Source organism: Eleutherodactylus coqui, chromosome 5 (genome assembly GCF_035609145.1).
Source record: "Eleutherodactylus coqui strain aEleCoq1 chromosome 5, aEleCoq1.hap1, whole genome shotgun sequence".
Classification (NCBI taxonomy): Eukaryota; Metazoa; Chordata; class Amphibia; order Anura; family Eleutherodactylidae; genus Eleutherodactylus; species Eleutherodactylus coqui.
The window spans coordinates 218,972,194-218,993,691 of record NC_089841.1 but is presented as its reverse complement, the minus strand read 5'-3'; the positions used below and the strand labels follow the sequence as shown (position 1 = coordinate 218,993,691).

Genomic DNA, 21,498 nt, shown 5'->3' with positions numbered 1-21,498 from the left:
TTTTTACCAGTTTTCATACAGCATGTAGGAACTATTTCCCATAAATGATCTAATCTGAAATGGTCTCTGCTAGGGATGGGGGGCGGTATGTGTTCTGGAGCCCCCTCTCTAATAGACTCTCGTCCACTGTTCACTCTCCGCGGCTCGCTGTCACAGAACTGCTTTAGGAATCAGCTCCTCCCCTCATATAAATACTTTCGGGATAAACCCCACCCCTTCCACAGCAGTCATGTGACCTCCAGGACTCCCCATACAGCGCTGTACAGCCGGCGGCGGTGGTAGTGGGTCTCCTCCTCCAGTAGTTGTGTCGTCATCGGAGTCTCTAGCAGCCCGCGCTGGAGGGGGATCGCCGGCCGCTGGTCCCGCATGCAGCCGCACTTTCTTCTCCGGCTGGTCTCTGCTGCCCTGCGCTGACTGCTGGCCGCCGGCTCGCTGCTCGTGACGGCTGACAAACTTTAGAGTCCTCCTTGCTCTTCTCGCAGGATGGTGGCTCGCGTGCTGTTCCGCGCGGTGATCATGGGGCCCCCGGGCTCCGGGAAGGGGACGGTCTCGGACAGGATTGTCAAACACTTCGCCCTCCAGCATCTGTCCAGCGGCGACCTGCTGAGGCTCAACATACAGAAGAAGACAGGTACAGCCGGGCGGGGGGCTGTCAGTGATGGGGGCCGGGCAGCACTTCTCCGTGTGTCACCTGTCAGTGGGCGCTCACCTGCTGACAGGTCACCTTGCAGCAGGTCGTGCCTGCTGCCGCCCGCAGTTATGGATGAGAATGCTCTACAGCCCATATGGAATCGCGGGTACAGGTCCAGAGACAGCGGCGGGGGCAGAACCCTATACGGTCTGTAGAGCCCCCGGGGAGAGAAGTAGTGGTGCAAGAAATGGGGGGCTGCAGTTAGCGACACTCATGTCATCACCCCCTGCTGTCACAGCTGCTGTGTGACTGGTTGCCATAGACAACTAATATATATATATATATTCCAACAAACCTTCCCTCCTCCTAGAAAAAGTTGTCGCATCTAATAGAACTTTCCCTGTGTGATTGTAACCTTCATATAAGGAAGAGATTACAGTATCAGAGCAAAAGGAGAATTCATTGTGGAGTAGAAAACTGCCCCCTTGATGGGAGGCTCTCGCCCCCTTTTGTACCACCTCTAGCTCGGATACAAGATGTGATACGGGCGGGCATGGAGGCTCTAGTACCCTGTTGTGCCACCTCTAGCTTGGATACAAGATGTAATATGGGTGGGCATGGAGGCTCTAGTACCCTGTTGTACCACCTCTAGCTTGGATACAAGATGTGATACGGGCATGGAGGCTCTAGTACCCTGTTGTATGACCTCAAGCTCAGATACAAGATGTGATATGGGTGGGCATGGAGGCTCTAGTACCCTGTTGTACCACCTCTAGCATTGATACAAGATGTGATACGGGCATGGAGGCTCTAGTACCCTGTTGTACCACCTCTAGATTGGATACAAGATGTGATACGGGCGGGCATGGAGGCTCTGGTATCCTGTTGTACCGCCTCAAGCTCAGATACAAGATGTGATACAGGCGGACATGGAGGCATACAGGTTCTGTATGATATCCTGTATCATACCGATCCACATTTGCTGTAATTGAGCCTCTGTATTGTGCAACTCGCAGGCTGTCGAAGTTGGTGTCCCAGATGGTCCCATACATGTCCTGTTAGCGATAAATCTGGTGACCGGGCAGCCACAGAAGTGTGACAATGTAGTGGGGGCTCCTGTGAACCCTTGTGTGTTCGGCTGAGCATTATCTTGCTGGAAAATGCCTCTTGGAAGCCACCATGAGACGAAAGGTTTATTTACGAATGACGACTGTCTGACAACCGAAGCCTGACACTCGTCCCTGTGTTCTCGCTCCCGTGCTGCTGCACTGGAGTGAGTATTGCTGGCTCGCTCAGCAGGGAGGCAGGGCAGCTGTGTCATAGAGGCGTCTAGTGGTCAACAAGCTTTACAGAAGTGGAAGAAAAGGTCACTATACACAAGGAGCCTCCGAGAGCCTCTTATAGGCCATGGGACACACCCACACACACCACTTTTAGGGCCTCCGGTGACAAGACCGCTCATCTAATCACACCACAACTCTCATCATTTACAGATCTGCCTGAGATGTTACTGCATGCCGGATTTTGCAGGGTTGCCCTACGCACCAGTCTTCTGTGCTAACAATGGCGGTGTTGGAGTGTTACTAGTAATTTCAGTACTATCCTTGTAAATGTCCCCATGATGGTATATCTGGAATAGCAGAGATGACCGTTTTATAAAACCGCTCTGACTGTAATGTATATCCTATATTTGGAACTAGACTGCTCTAGAGAGCCACAGATTTTCATAGCTTCAGTGCATTTTCCCCACTAGAAGTGTTGGTTAGATGGCGGTCGTACATTTCTGACCACTGCAGGACCCGACTGATAAAATAAAGGGCACCTCCTTCCTTCCTGCATACGAGTGCGGTTTGTGTTACAAAGGTGACCGTTGTAGTAAATCCTCTATGCTTAGGATGATTAGGACTTTTTTTTTTTTGTCTTTTCAATTTTTAATGAGGTAGAGATTAGCTGCAACCGGAACTATGTGAAGACTGTGTAATACACATTACATCACACCTCCCAATATTTGAGCACTAAGAGGGACAATTGCACCCTGTATTTTTGTTATTTTGTTAGATCATGCTCCTTTTATGTCTAGCCATGCACCTTAGTGACCCTCTCAGTAATGGTGTAAATAATGGTCAGATAATAGTTCTATACAGTGATAGTGATTACAGTACAGTTACCTCCAGTGATCACAGGTGACATCATCCCTGATTGGAGCCATCTGGTTCAGTTTTACTCCTCCATCTCGGCCTAGACTGCCATGGAGACTTGTTCTAGCAGCCACAACTCCTCTCTTCATCCTCTTCCCATCCTGCTTCTAGCCACATTACAACTCTCAGTACTCCCCATAGTACTAGTATCCCTTCTGTGGCCCCACTTGGTAATGGTGCCCCCTCTTTGGCCCCACTTAATAGTGCACTCTGAAACTGCAACCCATTAGCAGCAGTTACAGTCTTCTTTCTTCCTCACTCCCAGGACTCAACTGCTGGACAGCATGCTCTGTGCTCAGCATCCACTGACTGCTCCCTCCAGCTGCAGACACATGAGGAGTGCTTGGGTTAGGAGAGGGTCGGGTGATGCTGTGTGGCAGCTAAGTCCTGCAAGTGAGGAAGAAAGAAGCTACTTATGTTAATGGACTTCATTTCAGGAGTTGGGGGCCCAGGGGGCGTGTAGGGCAGGACATGTCACCTCTCGGGCCAACAGGACAGCCCCACAGGATCCTGGGCTGTTGGGATGCATGCATTAGATTGTCGGCATATACTGGATTGTCCGACGGCTAATCTGTATCCAGAGCTTAAGTTGACCTAACTTGTCATCTCTTCTGCAGTGCATAAAATCCACCTGCCCTAATTTCTAGTAATGGCCACAAATAAGTATTAACTTTTTAACAACTGCTATAGGCTTTTTTTTTTGTTGTGTTGGGTTCACACGGGAGAGACTTGCCGTGGAATTTCCCTGCGGATTGTCCACACAGACATTCTGCATGCGGCTCCTAATCCCTGGATTAGCCAGCAAAGTGAATAAAATTTTGCAAAAATCTCGTCCACACGCTGCGACCAAACCGTGCGGAAATGAAAGACGCAGCGCGTCAAATTCATCTTTTTTTTTTTTTTTTTTTTACGCAGCTGGCTCTCTCCTCTCTATGGGGAGAGATGGCCGCAGTGGAGATGCAGGTGGCAAAGCCGCTCCAAAACCCGCAGTTGCAGTTTTCCAGCGGAAATCCTCGCGGATTTTCGGTACAGCCAATCCACGAGAATTCCACTGGAAATTCATCCTGTGTAGAGATGAGCGAGCATGCTTAACCGAGCGTGCTCGCTCACTTCTAATCCTGTGTGAACCCAGCCTCACATAAGCATCGTGTACGGATCGAAGACCAATTGGTTGCGCTCTGATCAGTTGAATCCCTTACATGCTGCGGTAAATAGTGACCACATATCTGAGGAGTTTGAGAAAGTCAGTGGACTAGAACATCCAGGGCACAATGATTATTTGTTGTTGTTGTTATTTACTTTTGTTTGTTACTTTTTCTTCTCGGCTGTGTGCTTATCTTGCTATCAGTGATATCTCTATGTAACAGTCAGTCTACACAACATTGTAAGTGAGAATGCTCCTCCGATATGAAGGCATAGACAGGACAACTAGTTTATGTGCATTTCTCACCCTTTCATTTTATAACTTGCCAGTGACCTCTAGACAACTTTCCTCCTTTGTTTGATCATTAACTGACCGCCCCTCACACACTGCCTGTATATAGGAAGCCACATGGCTGACGTGCAGAGCCGTGTACACCCGCAGCAGTCCAATCTCAGGAGTGTATAGAAGAGTTACATAGTAACACAATCTTTGTATCATGTCTCTTCTATTCTTTATCTTGCCCTCTTAGTTATCTTTATGCTGCCTATAAGGGGTACACACTTAGATATACCAAGGTGTAGTACATAAGGCCTCATTCTCATGTACGTAAATTTGCAGCGTATGTACGCTCGCTTTTTTTGCAGGTGTGATCCCGTGAATAGAGCCCATGGATTTCAATTGGTTCATTCATATTTGCGTGTTTTCGGGGTGTATTTCAGTCATGTAAGGGCTCTTGCACACTTGTCTTTTTCTTGTGCGTGTTTTTTTATTTTTTATTTTTTTCCGGCTGCGATATTGCTGCTGTTTTTTAACGCAAATATCAATGGGGCTTTCTAATGTTAAAAATGAATTGCACAAACTGGTGATTTTTTTAAATTTTTATTTTTTTGTGCGATGCATTTTTAACGCTAGCAAGTCCCATTGACATTTGCGTAAAAAAAGGCAGCGATATTGCATGAAAAGTGCAAAAAAACGCAAGTGTACAAAAGCCCTAAGGCCTTATGTCCACGGCATAAATCAATTTACAAAATCTGCGTGGGACGTGCAATTCGCGCATATAGGGAATCATTGCACACCCACAGGTAATTAAATACCTGCGGATAAAATTTCCCCCCAGCGTGCATATCACATGCACGGTAGAACAATCGCAGCATGCTCCATTTTTATGTGGTTTTCCCATACGGACTACTCCCGCTGCTTTAATCATCCTGATCTGCGGTATGTCCGCAGCTGTCGCTGCGTTCGTGCTGCAAACTGCAGGAAAGCAGAAGTTTAAAATAAAAAAGGCGCAGTGCATGCGCTCGGCACGCTGCTGGCGTCCCGAGCACATCCACCGTGCAAAAGAAAGAAAATCCGCCGCGACTGAGGAGAGACCCACAGCATCCGGACAGGTGAGTATACTGTATTTTTTGGCCTCATGTCTGTGGGCCAGGTAGAATCCGCTGTGGGATTCTGCATGGGGAAACTGTGTGGGCCCGTGGACATGAGGCCTAAAAAAGAAGAAAAATCGCAGCGTAACCTGTAGGGGATATAAATAGTGTGTGTGGGGGGGGAACCTGTTTTGTATAAATTCTAGTTCTTAAATTCCACATATTTGGTGGTATCATATCCATAACGACCTGTACAATAAATTGAACATACTAATTATCCTGCATGACAAAAAATGTAAAAAAAAAAAAATACAAAATGCTTATCTTCAATTTGCTTCCCCAAAAAAACCCACAATCAAAGTGATAAGAAAACTGTATAGACCCAAAAATGGTACTAATAAAAACTACAGCTTGTCGTGTAAAAAAACAAGCCCATCCATAGCTCTGTCCATGGCAATAGAAAAACAAATTATTGGACTTTGAATTCAACAATGTAAAAGAAAATAAACTTTGTTAAAAAAACAAACAGAAAAACTTTGTGCCATATTAGAGATGTGATCGCCCTTTGGCCGGCTGCACACGGCCGTGACGGGCTCCGCCGCGGAATTCTGCGGCGGAGTCCATCACGGCGCCCCCCAGAGACCCCCCAAACTTACCTGCGGATCCGGCGTCCTCTCTCCCTCATAACGCTTCGGCGTGACTCGGCGGCGTTAGGCGGAGAAGCGGTTTCACGCTATCTTCCGATGTGCTACAGCGGAAGATAGCGTGACGGATGGCTTCCATTGACTGCAATGGAAGGCGTCGGCGCGTACACCCGCGGCAAATAGAGAATGCCGCCGGTGAGGTTGGGTGATTTCACAGTGCGAAATTCCGCACCGTGAGCACTGAGCTATTAGGTTCAATAGAACCTAATAGCTGCGGGCAACGCGGCGGAAATCCGTCCGTGGGAAGGAGCCCTTAGTCAAGCTTTTGCTCGTTTGTCAGCTGATTGGCAGCACCTTCACATTGCCTGATGATCCAGCAAATGCAGTCCTCCAGGAACATTCTCACTGTGTTAAAGACCCTTAAAGGGGGGTTGTCCCATCTCAGCAAGTTATCCCTCATGTATAGGATACAGGGTAACTTGCTGATTGTCGGGTTTGCTGGGATCTCCACTGATTCTAGATCCACCCCCTGGTGCTTCCCAAAGCTATGGAAACGCTGGCCGCGCATGTGCGCTACTGCTTCATTCACTTCAATGGGACTGCTGAAGATGGCAAAGTGCAAGCAAGTTCCTTGAATCAGTGGGGTTCCCCAACTGTCGGGGTTCCCCAACTGTCGGACTTCCTATGATCAGCACGTTATCCCCCATCTTGTGGAGAACTGTCATAGACATCGATAGAAACCCCCCCCCAAAAAAAATTTGCCTCCAGCAAATTCCAGCTACATTGGCTGCCTGACTGCAGTCGTTTGACCAGCATTGGGTTGATGTAATTACCAAGAGACAGCCGATGAACTGTGATGTGTAATTGTCTCCTGCTAATTAGACACTGCATTATGGTTCCATAACACACGGTGACATTTTTTGGCAACACATGAATTATGGTAGTTTTCTGTCTGGAACCCAATAAATGTTCTATGCGTCTCACTGGGAGACGGATTGTTGAAATCCTGCGTAAACTTTTATATAAAACTGATGATTATAATGTTTTCGTCTACAGAAGTTGGTACACTGGCAAAATCCTACATAGAACAAGGCCAACTAGTTCCAGATGACGTCATCACCCGACTAGTCGTACAAGAGCTGAATAACTTTGGTGAACATAACTGGCTGCTAGATGGTGAGCTTTGCTTTGTTACATGTGCGTTGTTTTTTTTTTGGGGGGGGGGGGGGGGGGGGTTCTTTTTTTTTTTTTTTTTTTTTGCCGGGTCTGATAATCCTAAAATAAAACCCACACGTTCTATTTTGCCAAGTATTACGCACGAGAGAGCCCATTGTTCCCGATGAGCACGTAATCGACAACGCCCATATGTAATTGCATTGCTTGTCAGCGGCGTATGTATAAGTGCTGATGCTTTACAACGGGGGAAACTTAAACAAGAACAGAAGACCGCGCATGAGGTACGCTGTTGTGCGCAGTACAATATCTCTACCATAAGCAGCGATAGGCCTACTTCACGGCGGTAAAACTGTGCATGGCTCACGCAGTGTTTTACGCATATGGCTGTGTGAGCCCGGCCCAAGAGTCCAGTTGGCTTTCAGAAGGCCCACAGCTGAAACGACAAATCTTTTTTTCCGTGCCATATAGGACAATTTTTTTTTTTTTTAGTATCTTTTTTCTTAAGTCTTATTTTTTCAGTGTTTTTTTTATTTTATTGGGGGTAAAAAACAAAAGTTTAGTTTTCCTTAAATTAGTAGATTTACGCTAAAATACAGCATGGGAATCTGTTCCTCATTTTGTTCGGACGTCTTGATAAATAATATGCATGGTTTGGGGTTATAGAGCGCATATAGTGACTGTTTTGGTTGGCTTTGGGTTATTTTCTTTTTTTTATGTGTATATATTGTTTTATTATGTAAATTTTGTTTTTTGTTTTTTTTATACTTTTACTTTTATGTATGAATTGTTTTTTACTATCCATGTCCCCCATGATGTCATATAAGACCTCGGAGACAGTCACATGTGGTTTTGGTTTTTTTTGTATTTTGTTTTAAACCTTTTTTTATTTGATACTTTCCCACTGTTGCTGGGGCATCCATAGGGCCCCCAGTTACAGAATAAAACATTTCCTGTAGTGACAATAGTCACTGGTAGAGTTGATCAGGGTTTGCTACCACCCAGCAGCTCTGCTGTAACAGGGAGTCACTGACTGCCGACTTGTGTAGTGAAAGAAACATTTTCACTTTAGTACATATCACTTATTGACCGATGTGTACTAAAGAAAGGAGGAGGCGGCAGAAAGGGTTAAAACCCACTTCTCTCTTTCTCCTTCGGGTTATCAGCTGTGACTAACTGATTACTGAAGCAGGAGGCTTTAATCCCTGCTGTAATTTTACATACGGCTGGGCTTAAACCCCGGGACCAAGCACCATAAATTTACAGTGCTTGGTCCTAAATGGGTTAAATGGTCAACAGGAGTGCTGATCACAGCTGGTGCGGGCAGGTGTCATCTGTAGCAACCGACATCACCCCTCCGATCCCTCTCCATAGAAACCCAAAACCTCCATGACTAAACTGTATGTCATGGAATATTAAGGAGTTAATGTCTTCGGCAGTTGGATTAAATTCTTTAATATTACCCATAGAGGCACTGACTATTATCACAGAACCTGAGCCATTGACTTACTGGCAAATCCATCAAATGAGACATTTTCTCCTTCCCTTACCTTTTGGCCCTGGGATTCTCACGAGCAAAGACTCCTTTTGAGCAACTCTGTAGTGGGACGGGTCCTTCTAGCCAAACCCTTTCACGCACATACAACATATTAACGAAGCACGCAGAGACCCCTCCACCATCTTTTGTTCTTGCCTGAGAAAAAGATTTGTTGATATTGCTTACACCTGAACAGTTATCTAAAGTTTACAAACGTACACATAAATCATCCATTTCATGTAAGATTCAGGAAACTGGATTAAAAATCCTCCCTGGCTGGTATGGGGTGCCCTCCCGACTACATAAAATGATACCAGTGGTCTCCCCACTTTAGAGATGTGGCACAAGCCAGGGGACCTTACTACACGTATTTTGGGAATGTCCATTGGCGGCTTGTTAAGAGTCTTCATGGCTAGTGAGTTCTGTTACAGGGGCCCAAACCCTTTGCTTCCATGCCCTTCACCCCTTCTCCAACAGAGTATAGGGGCTTCCTTATTATTTTTTGGGGGGTGTGTGTGGTTTTTTTTTTCTTTTTTTGTCTGTTTCCTCCTGTCCTTCCCTCACATACATCCACGCCACCTGCTCTCCCCCATTGTAATCTACGCACTCCTCTCCTGACTGCTGAGAGCTACCAGACAACTTCCTTTTTGAGGGTGTATGTAGATAGAACATTAAATTAGTTCACCGGTTCTTAAAGGGGTTGTCCCGCGAAAGCAAGTGGGGGGTATACACTTCTGTATGGCCATATTAATGCACTTTGTAATATACATCGTGCATTAATTATGAGCCATACAGAAGTTATTCACTTACCTGTTCCGTTGCTAGCGTCCTCGTCTCCATGGTGCCGTCTAATTTCAGCGTCTAATCTCCCGATTAGACGCGCTTGCGCAGTCTGGTCTTCTCCCTTCTGAATGGGGCCGCTCGTGCTGGAGAGCTGCTCCTCGTAGCTCCGCCCCGTCACGTGTGCCGATTCCAGCCAATCAGGAGGCTGGAATCGGCAATGGAACGCACAGAGCCCACGGTGCACCATGGGAGAAGACCTGTGGTCCACCGTGGGTGAAGATCCCGGCGGCCATCTTCGCAAGGTAAGTAAGAAGTCACCGGAGCGCGGGGATTCGGGTAAGTACTATCCCTTTTTTTTTTTTTTTAAAGCCCTGCATCGGGTTTGCCTCGCGCCGAACGGGGGGGCTATTGAAAAAAAAAAAAAACCCGTTTCGGCGCGGGACAACCCCTTTAATTTTGCCCATTTGGACAATGTTAAATCTCAGTTCTATATTGGAAAAGAAATAAAGAATTTGGAAAAAAAAAATCTTTAATATATTGGAATGATTTTGTGGGTGTTTTTAATTTTTTTAATGCCCTTAGGTTTCCCAAGAACTGTTCCTCAAGCAGAAGCCCTTGACCGGGCCCATCGCATCAACACCGTCATTGACTTGAATGTTCCGTTTCAAACCATTAAGGATCGTCTGACGGCACGCTGGATCCACCCTGGTAGTGGGAGAGTGTATAACACAGAGTTCAATCCACCTAAAGTCTCAGTAAGGACATTTCCTCATGACTGTCGCCCTGCAGCGAGGCTGATCCCTACTAGAATTACGTCTTCCATATATATGTCTAAGCTGTTGATGAAATGTTTCAGCAACGTATCGATATGGCGAACAAATACACGTTCTATAGATCTCACTTTGCAGCTTGTCTACAAGCAGTAGCGCCGAGGCTTCGTAAATATGGCGTTCGGCAATACACAATTTAAAAATTGGCGTAAATTAACTTATGATTCTGCGCCATAGTTATTAGTATTTAATACCGTCAGTATTTAACTTCTCTACTCTTTGCTGTAAATGGTCGCTGCACTTTGGCACGACTTGTGTTGATATGATGGCTAGTGTGATGTCCAGCAAAAGTGCAAGATAAACGGTCCATTACTGTACATGTAAAAGCGTGTAAACTGCATTGTGTATGGATGAGACTGTGAAAAGTCATTGGCAGAGTGTTTGTCAGGATGGTAAATTTATGTTATTGTGAAAACTATTTCTGATTTTGAGCATTAGGCTGCATTTACACGGGCGACAAAATTGCACGATTTTTCTCGTAATGCATGCATGTGACGCCCGTGCTTTTCAATGGGTTCCTTCATATTTGCAATGTTTTCTCTCATGTGATGTTGCAAGAAAAAAAAAATCGCGGCATGCTCACTATTTAAGTAATTAATGTTTTTGGCTTTTTTGTTTTTTGTTTTTTTTTTTGTAGCCCATGTTTCCCTATGGAGCCTCCTCGTTTATCGCATCTCGCAAACTAGTGATTTCTCATCTCCACAACATGATTGGTTCTTCAAACTCTGCTCAGCCAATCAATGCCAAGCTGGATGAACCAGTCACAGCCCTCGCATTGGTTCATCAAGCACTGCATTGATTGGATGAACCAATCAGAGCCATCACTTGCTGGAGGTGGAATTTTGAGTCGCGCAACCAGGAAGTGATCTACTATAAGTGAAATAGGACTGCGGGATGCACGGCAGAGCTCTGTACAGTAGCAGGAGGATGCCAGCCTGCTAGATAAGTGCGCCTATTTTTTTTTTTCTTGAGCTACCAAAATTATTTTATTTCCGACAGCCAGAATCCAAGATGGCACCCACCCCGTCTGCCAAGCGCTGGCTGCGTCCTCCGGGGAAAGTGGAGAGCCAGTCCTTCTGCATCCAGGCCTCGTTGTTATTCCACATCAAACGACATGGACGGCCAATTTCGGCCCATGGTCCTTGAGTTTGACACGTTGTAATAGTCTGGGTCACAACAGCCTTCTCTGTGGCTCCATTCACATGGGGTGTTTGGGCGCACTGATCTCTGGATCACTAGGGGTCCCACCAGTTGTACACACAGTGAACAGACATTTTTTTCCCCTATCCTGTGAATTGGGATAAGTGTCTTTTTTGAGAGATCCCATTTGTATAGCTTTTTAAAATAAATAACCCCCTTTTGATATTAGCAGCAACTTTTCCAGTAGGACATAATTACCATTATCAGACATGGCTTCAGAACAAAGATATTCATGGCAAGTATGCTGGGATTTTGTAGGCTGTGTTTACAAAAGGATTAATATTTGTATGTATCCTCATTGGCAATAGGGCATTGACGATCTTACTGGAGAACCCCTGATTCAACGTGAAGACGACAAGCCAGAAACCGTTACCAAGAGATTAAAGGCTTATGAGACTCTTACAAAACCTGTATTGGAGTATTACAAGTAAGTAGTAACTTGAATATAATGCAAACACTGTAACTTCTACCAAATGTGTGACTGGAGGGCCCATGAGTTGCAGGTCCTACAGCTCTTGTATAAGGTAAAGAGCTGTGCTTACTATTGGAGATAACGGCAGATATTTGCTTGGCCTAATTACCCAACATACAGATCGATGGTTGAATTGCCTGTTATACATATTTAAAGGGGCATTTATTCCACCAATTCAAAGTGCAAGTTAGATGCTTCATAAGGCATAATGTGTAATTTTATATCATCACTTATTTTACAAATCTGCAGTGTTTATTATTTTACTAGTTACCCCCCCCCCCCTCTTTAGTTCTCCATTAGTACCCAGTTTTTACAACCTGTAGGCTCCGCTGTTCTACTGGTCAGACTGCTCTGTAATGACAGTTTATACAGTTGTGAATGCGCCCTCCTCAGTAACTGGCAATGGGGCATTGTCGGAGATGTAGTTTTTGCACTCCCTGGTGGGCATTTTAAATAACAATGTGGAAATCTGAAGCCGTCTACAACGCAGCGGTGGCGCAAGTCTGCAAAAAAAAGCTACTGGAGTTCAGTCTGATGAGTTACATGGACCTAGAACAGTGGTCAAAATCTTCAACATTTCTACTTATTACCAATCTCTGGAATAATAACTTGGCCTAGATGTAACCATCTGGGACAACATTGCCAGATATGCTCATAGCAGAGTTGGCGCCACCTTTATTCTCTACCAGCTAGAGCGTTATATGTTTGGTTGTGGCTGTCCCTGGTACTGTAGCTTATTCCCATTCAGCCACAACCAAATATATGGCGCTGTGTCTGTTTAAACAGTGAAAGGACACAACACTCACTGAAGAGCCTTGGCCCCATTTCAGCTGATCGGAATGTGTGCTTAAAATTAGAGCCACAAGAGATTAGATATTGATTGCCTATGTAGCCTAAAGGCCCTTTTACACGCAGCGATTATTGCGCAAAATTCGTTCAAACATCCAAAAGTGAGCGATAATCGTTACATGTAAATGCGGGCATCGTGCACTTTTCTCTTGAACAATGATTTTAGGGTTAACTTAAAATCTGTTGTTCAGCCACTGAAAGATAAAGCAAACACATTTATCTTTCAATAGACCGCATGTTTACGCTAGCCGTGCAATCTGCTGGCAACCATGAACAGAACAATGCAGCTTTTGCAAAGCTGGAAGTGTGCTTAAACACATGCTGGGCTCTGTAAACAGCTTCTGGAGGTCCTTTTATAAGCAAATGAAAAGGATAGTGTTAATGGCCATTAAAACATTATGCAAATCGCTAAATCTTTCAGTTGTTTGAAAGAATCTTTGCATGTAAAAGGGCCTTAAGAATAGGCTATTATGGTAGTCATGGAAAACTCCTTTAATCCCTTAATGCCACAGAACAGCAGGTGGTAGTTAAGCTAACAGAGCATAAACTTATGTCCTGTGGATGGCACGGGCTAAGAAGTGAGCCTGCGCCATCCTGCAGTGGGAGGCTGACTGTGACTGGCAGCCAACCTTCCACTGTTAACCCCTAACATGCCACAATCAATGTAGATTACAGCATGTAAAGGGTTTATCTGTGATGCCATCCGCCCTCCGTATGTAATCATGGAGGGCCAATGGGTTGCTGTGGCAACCGGAAGCGAGACCCTGGACGAGTTTGCCATTGACTGTGATCGCTACTCTGAACGATAATGCATTGCAGTACATACGTTTATTTGACCTGTACAATAAATTTGAGCACACTATTTAACCTGCACGGTGAAAAAACTAAGAAAAAAAACTAGATAAAATGCTTTTGTTCCTTTTGCCTCCTAAAAAATGCCCTAAAAGTGATCAAAAAAGCCATATGTAGCCAGAAAATGGTACCATTAAAGACAACAGCTTGTCCCTCAAAAAAACAAGCCCTCCCAGAACTCATTCCATGGGAAAAAATCTATGGGACTTTAAATGGCAGGATGTAATATAAATAATAAGGAAAAGGGGGTTTTATTGTGCATAAATGGAAAAACCTAAACCTTTTGGGTATTGTCGTAATTGCACCAACCCATGGAGAAAAATGTATCCTGTCATTTATACTGCATAATTAACGCAAAAAACAAGTCTTCATATGGCCATATTGATGGGGGAGGGGGGGGGGGCATAAAATTGTCTTTTTGAAAAGCGGAGATGAAAATTCCCCAAAATTTGTTGCGTCCCTATGGCTAAAATCAGCCAAATCCTTATGGGGTTAATGTATAATTTTATACTTGTGTATTGCCAGTGTCATAATTCATCCTAAACGAGACCTTTAAGTGTTCCAGGGTGTCGATTGTCAGAAAAGATGATCGATCTATGCCTGACCAAAATTGCTTCTCCCTCTGTTATGGTCCTGGTGCAGGGGCGTAACTATAGAGGATGCGGTTGCACCCGGGCCCAGGAGCCTTGGAGGGCGCATAAGGCCCCTTTTCTGTATATAGGGAGCCCAATACTATGAATAAAGCATTATAGTTGGGGACCCTGTTACAGGTTTTGCATTGGGGCCCGGAAGCTTCAAGTTACGCCTCTGGCCAGGTGCTCCTTGGTTTATACAAATCTGCAGCTTCTGTGAACCCCCTTAGATTCATTGAATTGCTTGTTTTTACAATCCTCTATGGCTTTTGCTGCTGTGAGTTGATATGAGAACCCTGCTGCAGTTACCTAGAGCAGAGTTCCCCAACTCAGTCCTCAGGGACCGCCAACAGGTCATGTTTTCAGGATTTCCCCAGTATTGCACAGGTGATGTAATTATTGTCGGTGCCTCAGACATTGCCACAGGTGTTCTTACTATAGGAGAGCCTGAAAACATGACCTGTTGGTGGTCCCTGAGGACTGGAGTTGGGGACCCCTGACCTAGAGCAACCATTTGGATTACAGCTATGGAAAATAAGAGCCAAAGAACATTGGTTGATATGGACAACTTCTTCGTTACCATTTCTAGACCAGTTGTATACACCTTCCAGGATGTGAAGTCTTCTCAGTGTGCATGAATAGTCCTTGAATAATCTTTCTTTGTGGTCTTCTTAGAAACAAGGGTGTCTTAGAAACGTTTTCTGGAACAGAGACCAACAAGATCTGGCCCCATGTTTATTCCTTCCTGCAAACAAAGCTTCCTGACGCGAGCCAAGCGTAAATGGAGACAGGAGGGGCAATACACTGTGACCTGGACTATTAGTCGCCGACCACTAAATATGAATCATTTTAATATGCTTTTAATTTTTAACTTCATGCTAATCATTTTATGTGCCTGCTCTTTTACTAGCTTTTTAAAGATTTTTCTGAAAATGGTAGCATTTTAATAATTGGAAATCTAGTCCTCTTGCAGATATCATACATTTCAGCGGCTGACTGAAGTTAAAGAAATGACACTAAACTGCAAGCTTTCAAGACACCAGACACCTAAGTCATCTTGAAAGCTTGCAGTTTAACATACTTTTTAATGGCTCACATATAAAAGTAAACCTAACTTCAAGACTAACTTTTTTTATAGTAATGGAACCCATGAAATATTGTAAGAAAATGGATAAAAATACAAAGTAACAACTTTTTAGGAACATTATAAAAAAAAAAAAGACTCAATATAATTGCATTTTTAACTAAAGCTGCTTGAGCTCTTCTGCACATTTTGATGTATTCTTCATGCTGCCTTAAGTGCTTGCTCCGGAAACACAAGGTTCTTCTAATATCAGAAGCTGGGCTTGTGGAATGTAACAAGTTCTCATTGCTAGCTGTCAATGATGTTAATATGATACAACTACATGTTAACTGATTAACAAATATTTGTTTTTACGGTACTAGATTTGCATTCATTTTGCTGAGAAGTGACCCAATATGCCACACTTTCATTTTAAAGGACCTTTAGCCACTAATAACATACATCACCTATCCTTAGTCTGCTTCGTTTTCTCCCATAGACTTGTATAGAGTGAGCTACTTGTATGCTGCTCACATCTCCTCCCATTATCAGTCAGCGATGTTAGAGGGTATGCAAACCCTCCAGAGCCAATGCTATTAACTTGGCACTCTATATGGCTTGTGTGGCAGAGCAGCCTTACATTAGTAATTGCAAGTGTTGCTAGCTTGTGATTATGGTGGCATTATGTAGAGATGGTAGCATGTTCATCCTCTGGAGTAAGTTGTGCCATGTAAGTTAAGCTATGGCCGTATAACAGTGTGTGTGAGCATCCTCTCTTCTGACCTACATGATAGAAGTCCTGTCACTGGACGACCTCTTTGTCCACACTGATTCAGTAGCCCCATCATCCCGATCCTTTGTGAACCTGATAGGTAACATATCTGAACTATTCTGTATCATAATTGAATGTGAAATATAGTTGCACACAAATTGAAAGTGAAGCCATAAACTACTCACTTTCTTGATTTGTGGTGACTGTGTGGTTCTTAGAGTAAAAGGCTCCTTCTGTATAACGGTGATTGTGACTTATTCTCATTGGCTAGAGAATGCCTTACAGCACCATGTAAAGTCTCAAGCTGTGTATGTTTTGAAGCCTAAAGTTTTTATTATAGATGATATTGAGAATATGAAGCCAATGTGCCAGCCAATGCCATTACGTCACGGACACACTAGCCGGTAGACCAGCCCATACACAGACTACCTCTTGTCTGTTATCAGCGTTTGTACATTGAGGGGTTGTCTGGCCTGATAATTTTCTGTTCTGTTGCTCTCCCAGTCCTGTAGCTTGCAGGTCGTCGTAGATAACACCAGCTAGTATTGCAATAATACAACAGAATCTCATACAATATGTAAGTATTTTTGCCATTCATATTTTAGATGCTATATGTTAATGTTATGCAACCTCTCTGGTGCTCTCTGCCTCCATTCCGTGAATGCGTATCACTCCTGTGTAAAAGCACATGAGTAATAATCACTCGGATGGCTGTTGGGCTCTCAAGCGCATGATGGTCATCCAGTGTAAAAGTACCCTTAGGATGGAAGAACGCATGAGAACAGTGTAACGTTGGGTTCCATCTCTGCCTTCTTCCTCCTCCATATGCATTGCCATGTCCTACGATGGGTTTCTACAGGCTGTGCTGCCAGCTGGTACTTTGTGGCATTCCTGACAGCCTCTTTAAAGGGACTGTTGCCTACTTTTAGCCCCATAAACTAACCTTGTGGGCTAAAAGTAGTTGATTCGCTGAGTTCTGGGAAGTAAGTGTTGTACTTGCCTTTCCTGTTGTTAACCCAGTGTGAATGCAGAAAGCTACCGCTCAATGCTTTGATTGACACGCTAAGTAGTCCACCCGGTCTGCTTGACCACTTTCAGTGCTCACATTGGGGGGACGACTGGAAAGATAAGTTATACCGCTTACATCCCTGGACTCAGAGGGTCACCTACTTTCAGCTTGCAATCTTAACGTATAGTGCTAAAAGTTGGCGATGGTCTTTTTTTAATATATCCATAACGAATGTAATTAATATGGCAGGAAGACATGCAGGTATGGCTTGATTGGACAAGTGAGTGTGCTAGCAGTCTCTGAAATCTGGGCTGACAGAAGAGTCTGACCAACTACTTTCCCTAATTTGTGCCTACTTTAAAGCTAACTTTTTCAGTAAATGTGGCCTTCTTTCGATGTTGGTAATCCTTTTTGTTTTGTGCAATATCGAAGTTAATTACTTTCTCCCAGTAGACTGTTAGGGCTCTTTTACGCGGGATGACAGTCGTCCCAACGATAATCGCTCCAGTTCTTTTACATAGGAGGATCATCGCTCAGGGAGTGGAGGTGGAACAGGCCAGAGATCGCTCCGGCTGCCTCTACTCACAGTACATGGGCTGATTGCCGTTTTAAATTTTTATGCCTACATGATTCGAATGATTAACAAATTATTGTTCCTAGTTTGGATCTTGCAGGCATTAACAGTGAACGATGATCGTTAAAATCCCAGCGATAACCTAAATGATCAATGTAAAAGGGTCCTTACATGTCTGTTTACAATAAGTGATGCTGGAGTAAGTTATGCCAAATGTTATGAAACACACAATCCTCTTATTTGTCGCAGCACCTGCTGAAATTGGGGTAGATGAAACATGCTATAGAATTGTGGTATAATTAATGCCAGTTTCTGGCATAAATTTTTATAGTGAATTCGATGGGATGCGGGTGACCACATTCTGCCCACTTTGTACAGAAGTGGCATAAAATGCTGAAAAGTGGCACATTTTTGTGCATGTGGAATGTTTTACTGCCAGAATTCTGACCTAATCTGGCTTATGAATTCCCCCTGGTGGGTTTTTAAATAACCTTGTAAGTAACACCCACAAAACTTATTTTATTGAAACCGAAATGTTAAAGACTGATACTAGCAAAAGTGTAAAGTGGTGCTAAAAACTATAGAATGTCGAGAAGGATTTGACAATATTCTTTGAATTAAGAGCATGTGAAGAGTAAAAGGCGATCACGCTGTGCTCGCTGCACACAAGCTTTTACACGGTGCCTAAAATTAGATGTTGATTTTTAGAACTTCCTATGAAATATGTTCCTAACAGCTGCTAAGAAAGAAATGAACTATGAAATTGTATCCGTCACTTTCTTTTCCGGCTCTGAATGTTTTATGAAGTGCGTGCCTTAACTTCTAAATGTATGAAAGTGCAAGAAAAAGTAAGTGAACCCTCTTGAAATGACTTGGATTTCTGCATTGATTAATATGTGCTTGGACAACAATCTTAATAAAATAAAATTGGTGTATTATTCATGTCTTTTAATGGGCTCATTGAATAAACATCCATAGTGCAGGGAGTAAAGTGAATCTTTGTAAGGCCAAAGGGAAACCGGCCAGGAGTCTGAGTCCAATTTACACAAAGCACAGTGATATGCATTGACATTTCGTATTTCTCATCCATGAAATGGGATATGCCCATGAGGTTGACCACTTTTTACAAGGACTGACGGTCAGTATGAAAAGTGTGTATATCCTCAGTCTTATGATGGGGCATGTGTTATATGTGGATTAACACGGACGGCACATGGTCCCAAAGACAGTGGAATGCAGCAGCAGTGTGCAGAACAATGAAAGTGAATGGAGTTTAAACAAAACTTCAGTAGGAAAAAAAAATCCACAGTATGTTCTATATGTCACTTTGTAATACATTCATTGCAATAATAGATTCTGCAGTCAATATCCACGCAGGCTGGAGGCTCTGCCGAGATCTGTTTTCCTTTATTTTCTTCATATTTAACCATTTGGGGCTGAGCCTTAGCTTGGGTTTATTCTAATGCCCTAATCACAAAAGGTCCCTAAAACAATAATTATTTATTAATGTGTTAAACATTGGGCTCAAGACAGTCTCCAAATAATGGGGACAAAACATAAACAAAAAACAGACAATGGACGAGACACATGTGCTCATAGACGTCACAGTGTTATAGGAGTATAAGATCAGAGGGCCGCCAGTAACTCGGGTTGAGTCCAATATGAATCTGGGGTATTTGAGTTTTATAGTTGGAGGTCAGTATGATATATTACACCAACTTGCTCAATTTCCCTTTAATTTAGTTGGCACTCTGGCTCGACACTTTCTAATCTTATACGAAAGTAGCCTAAATAGATGAGCCGATATATTAGGCCCTAGTGAATTAAGATGATCTCCACTAGTAGAGATTCAAGGTTCTAATTCATTCAGAGTACATAGTTCGTTCAAGGTTTAAATCGTGCATAGGTCTATCCGTAGTCAACAGACGTATGACCTAGAACATTAAGATAGAAAAAAGTGATATAGTTTGCTACTATAGCTAGCTAAAGCCTGGGTCAAGCCGGGGGGAAGCCTAATTAGCTATATAGGGTGTGTGGTATATGGAAAAGACAGACAGCACATGGATGGGAAATATGACTGTGTGAATAGGTAAGTGCAGGAGACTTGTAGTGGAGGGGATTCCTTCTAAAGGGGATCTACAGGTTATTAAATCCAAGGGTTCTCTCTTATGGTTTCTCCCTGCACTATAAATGTGTTCCGGAAAAGACATAACTAAACTAAAACAGTTGTATCGTTTATATTTTCTAAAGTTTTGATAACCATGAGACCATACTTTTATTGGTAATGCAAAAAATCCAGGTAATTTTGAAGGGGGGTTCACTTATTTTTACAGCATCCTCTACTTAGTTGTCAATTTGCAGATGTAAAGCTGTCAATAAAACAAGGTTGACTGGTATTTTCTTTGTTTCTCTTCATGCTTACACTCAGAGGCTTTAGTGAACTCCTTGTTGCACGTGCTAAATGGGACTTGCATCAGACTCATTCAGGCATAATGTATGCAGATCCCATCCCTTGTGTTACAAGGAAAGAAGAGGGGGCAAAGGGGGGGGGATAGTGAACAGACTCCCCCATATCAATGGAACAAAAAAAACGGAAATACAAGCCCTTATGTAAACCTAGTAAGAAGTTAATGCAAGCAAAGTTCTGAAGGTTGCAACAGATTTATCAAAGGTGAACCCTGCAATCAGCAAAGTCAATGTCTGTTTCTCGACCAACGAGTAGCGATAGCGCAAACCTGCTCTTCTACAACCGCACAAAAACACTGGAGATAGGAAGTGCTGTGGGGTTTTTTCCCACCCCACAGCGAATAAGTGAAAACATTCAAAATCATTGGTTTCAGAACTGTCTTCATTCTCTTACATCCCATGATTTTATCGCCAGTGTGAAGACTGCCTTAAATAGCTGCGCTGGAGGCCAACTCTGATCACGGTTGTTGCCAGTGGCTGGCAGCGATGCTGACTTGGCACCCTCCCCGCACAGGCACATGATGTATATGTACAGCATTGGTCATGAAAGGGGCTAATACAGTGATCTGTTCTAGTTTAAGAAGTTGACAAACTCTTAGAATATTTTTGATAATCCAGATAATTCCTTTTTCAAGAGCAAGATTTATTAAAAGCAGAGGTATACTCCTCCCACTTATTTCATATCCACTATATGTGCCATTTGATAGGTAGCTGTAGAGGTGGAAAAAAAGCCCCTTTGGAGTTACGTAAACTGATGAGCATAACATCCAAAACTGCATATGTGAATCCAACCTCATACAATTATGGGGGCTAGAACCCTCATCTATCACTAATTGTTGATACAACTGCAAAATGCAGTTTATAGCAGGTAGTGGGTTCAGCCAAGATGGTAAAAGGCGCGATTCAGAAATCGCTCAGTGTGGTAAAAAAGTGAAGCTGATTGTAGTGGGTGGGGGACATTCTACTTCCGTCCACAGCAGTAATGACATCCTAAACTGGTATGGAATCCATAGCAGGCCATGGCTCAGTTAGTAGGGTATCATCAGTGCAAAGCAATGGGGGACCAGGTGAGATGGGTAACCCTTTAATGGTTTTTCCACCAGGGTAAGCAGATTTCAATTGTTTTTTTTTGTGGGGGGTGGGTTAGATTAGCCCCTTTAAGTGAGTCTAATCTACTTTTTTTTTTTAGTGACCACCAACAAAAGTGTAGATGTCTGGACTAATATATGAGCTATAGCATAAGGGCTCCCTCACACTGATGGATTTGTGTGCGTAATGCGCAGATAATAGATCCCACTG

The 21,498-nt window shown here is 43.6% G+C and overlaps 1 protein-coding gene across 1 annotated transcript; it reads left to right on the top strand.

Annotated features, from left to right (window-relative positions):
* The first annotated feature begins 252 nt into the window (after positions 1-252).
* On the top strand, positions 253-20,129 carry AK3 (adenylate kinase 3). Its single transcript, XM_066604240.1, has 5 exons — positions 253-631; positions 7,044-7,163; positions 10,063-10,235; positions 11,819-11,937; positions 14,991-20,129. Exons 1-5 carry the CDS (start codon positions 484-486, stop codon positions 15,094-15,096), a joined length of 666 nt encoding a protein of 221 aa, XP_066460337.1. The 5' UTR covers positions 253-483; the 3' UTR covers positions 15,097-20,129.
* Positions 20,130-21,498: the final 1,369 nt, after the last annotated feature.

Bases quoted from the DNA above. Each gene is read 5' to 3' on its own strand.
- AK3 (XM_066604240.1), top strand. From the start codon at position 484: ATGGTGGCTCGCGTGCTGTTCCGCGCGGTGATCATGGGGCCCCCGGGC. The intron at 10,236-11,818 runs GTAAGGACATTT...CATTGGCAATAG, and splicing joins TCAATCCACCTAAAGTCTCA to GGCATTGACGATCTTACTGG. The intron at 11,938-14,990 runs GTAAGTAGTAAC...TGGTCTTCTTAG, and splicing joins CCTGTATTGGAGTATTACAA to AAACAAGGGTGTCTTAGAAA.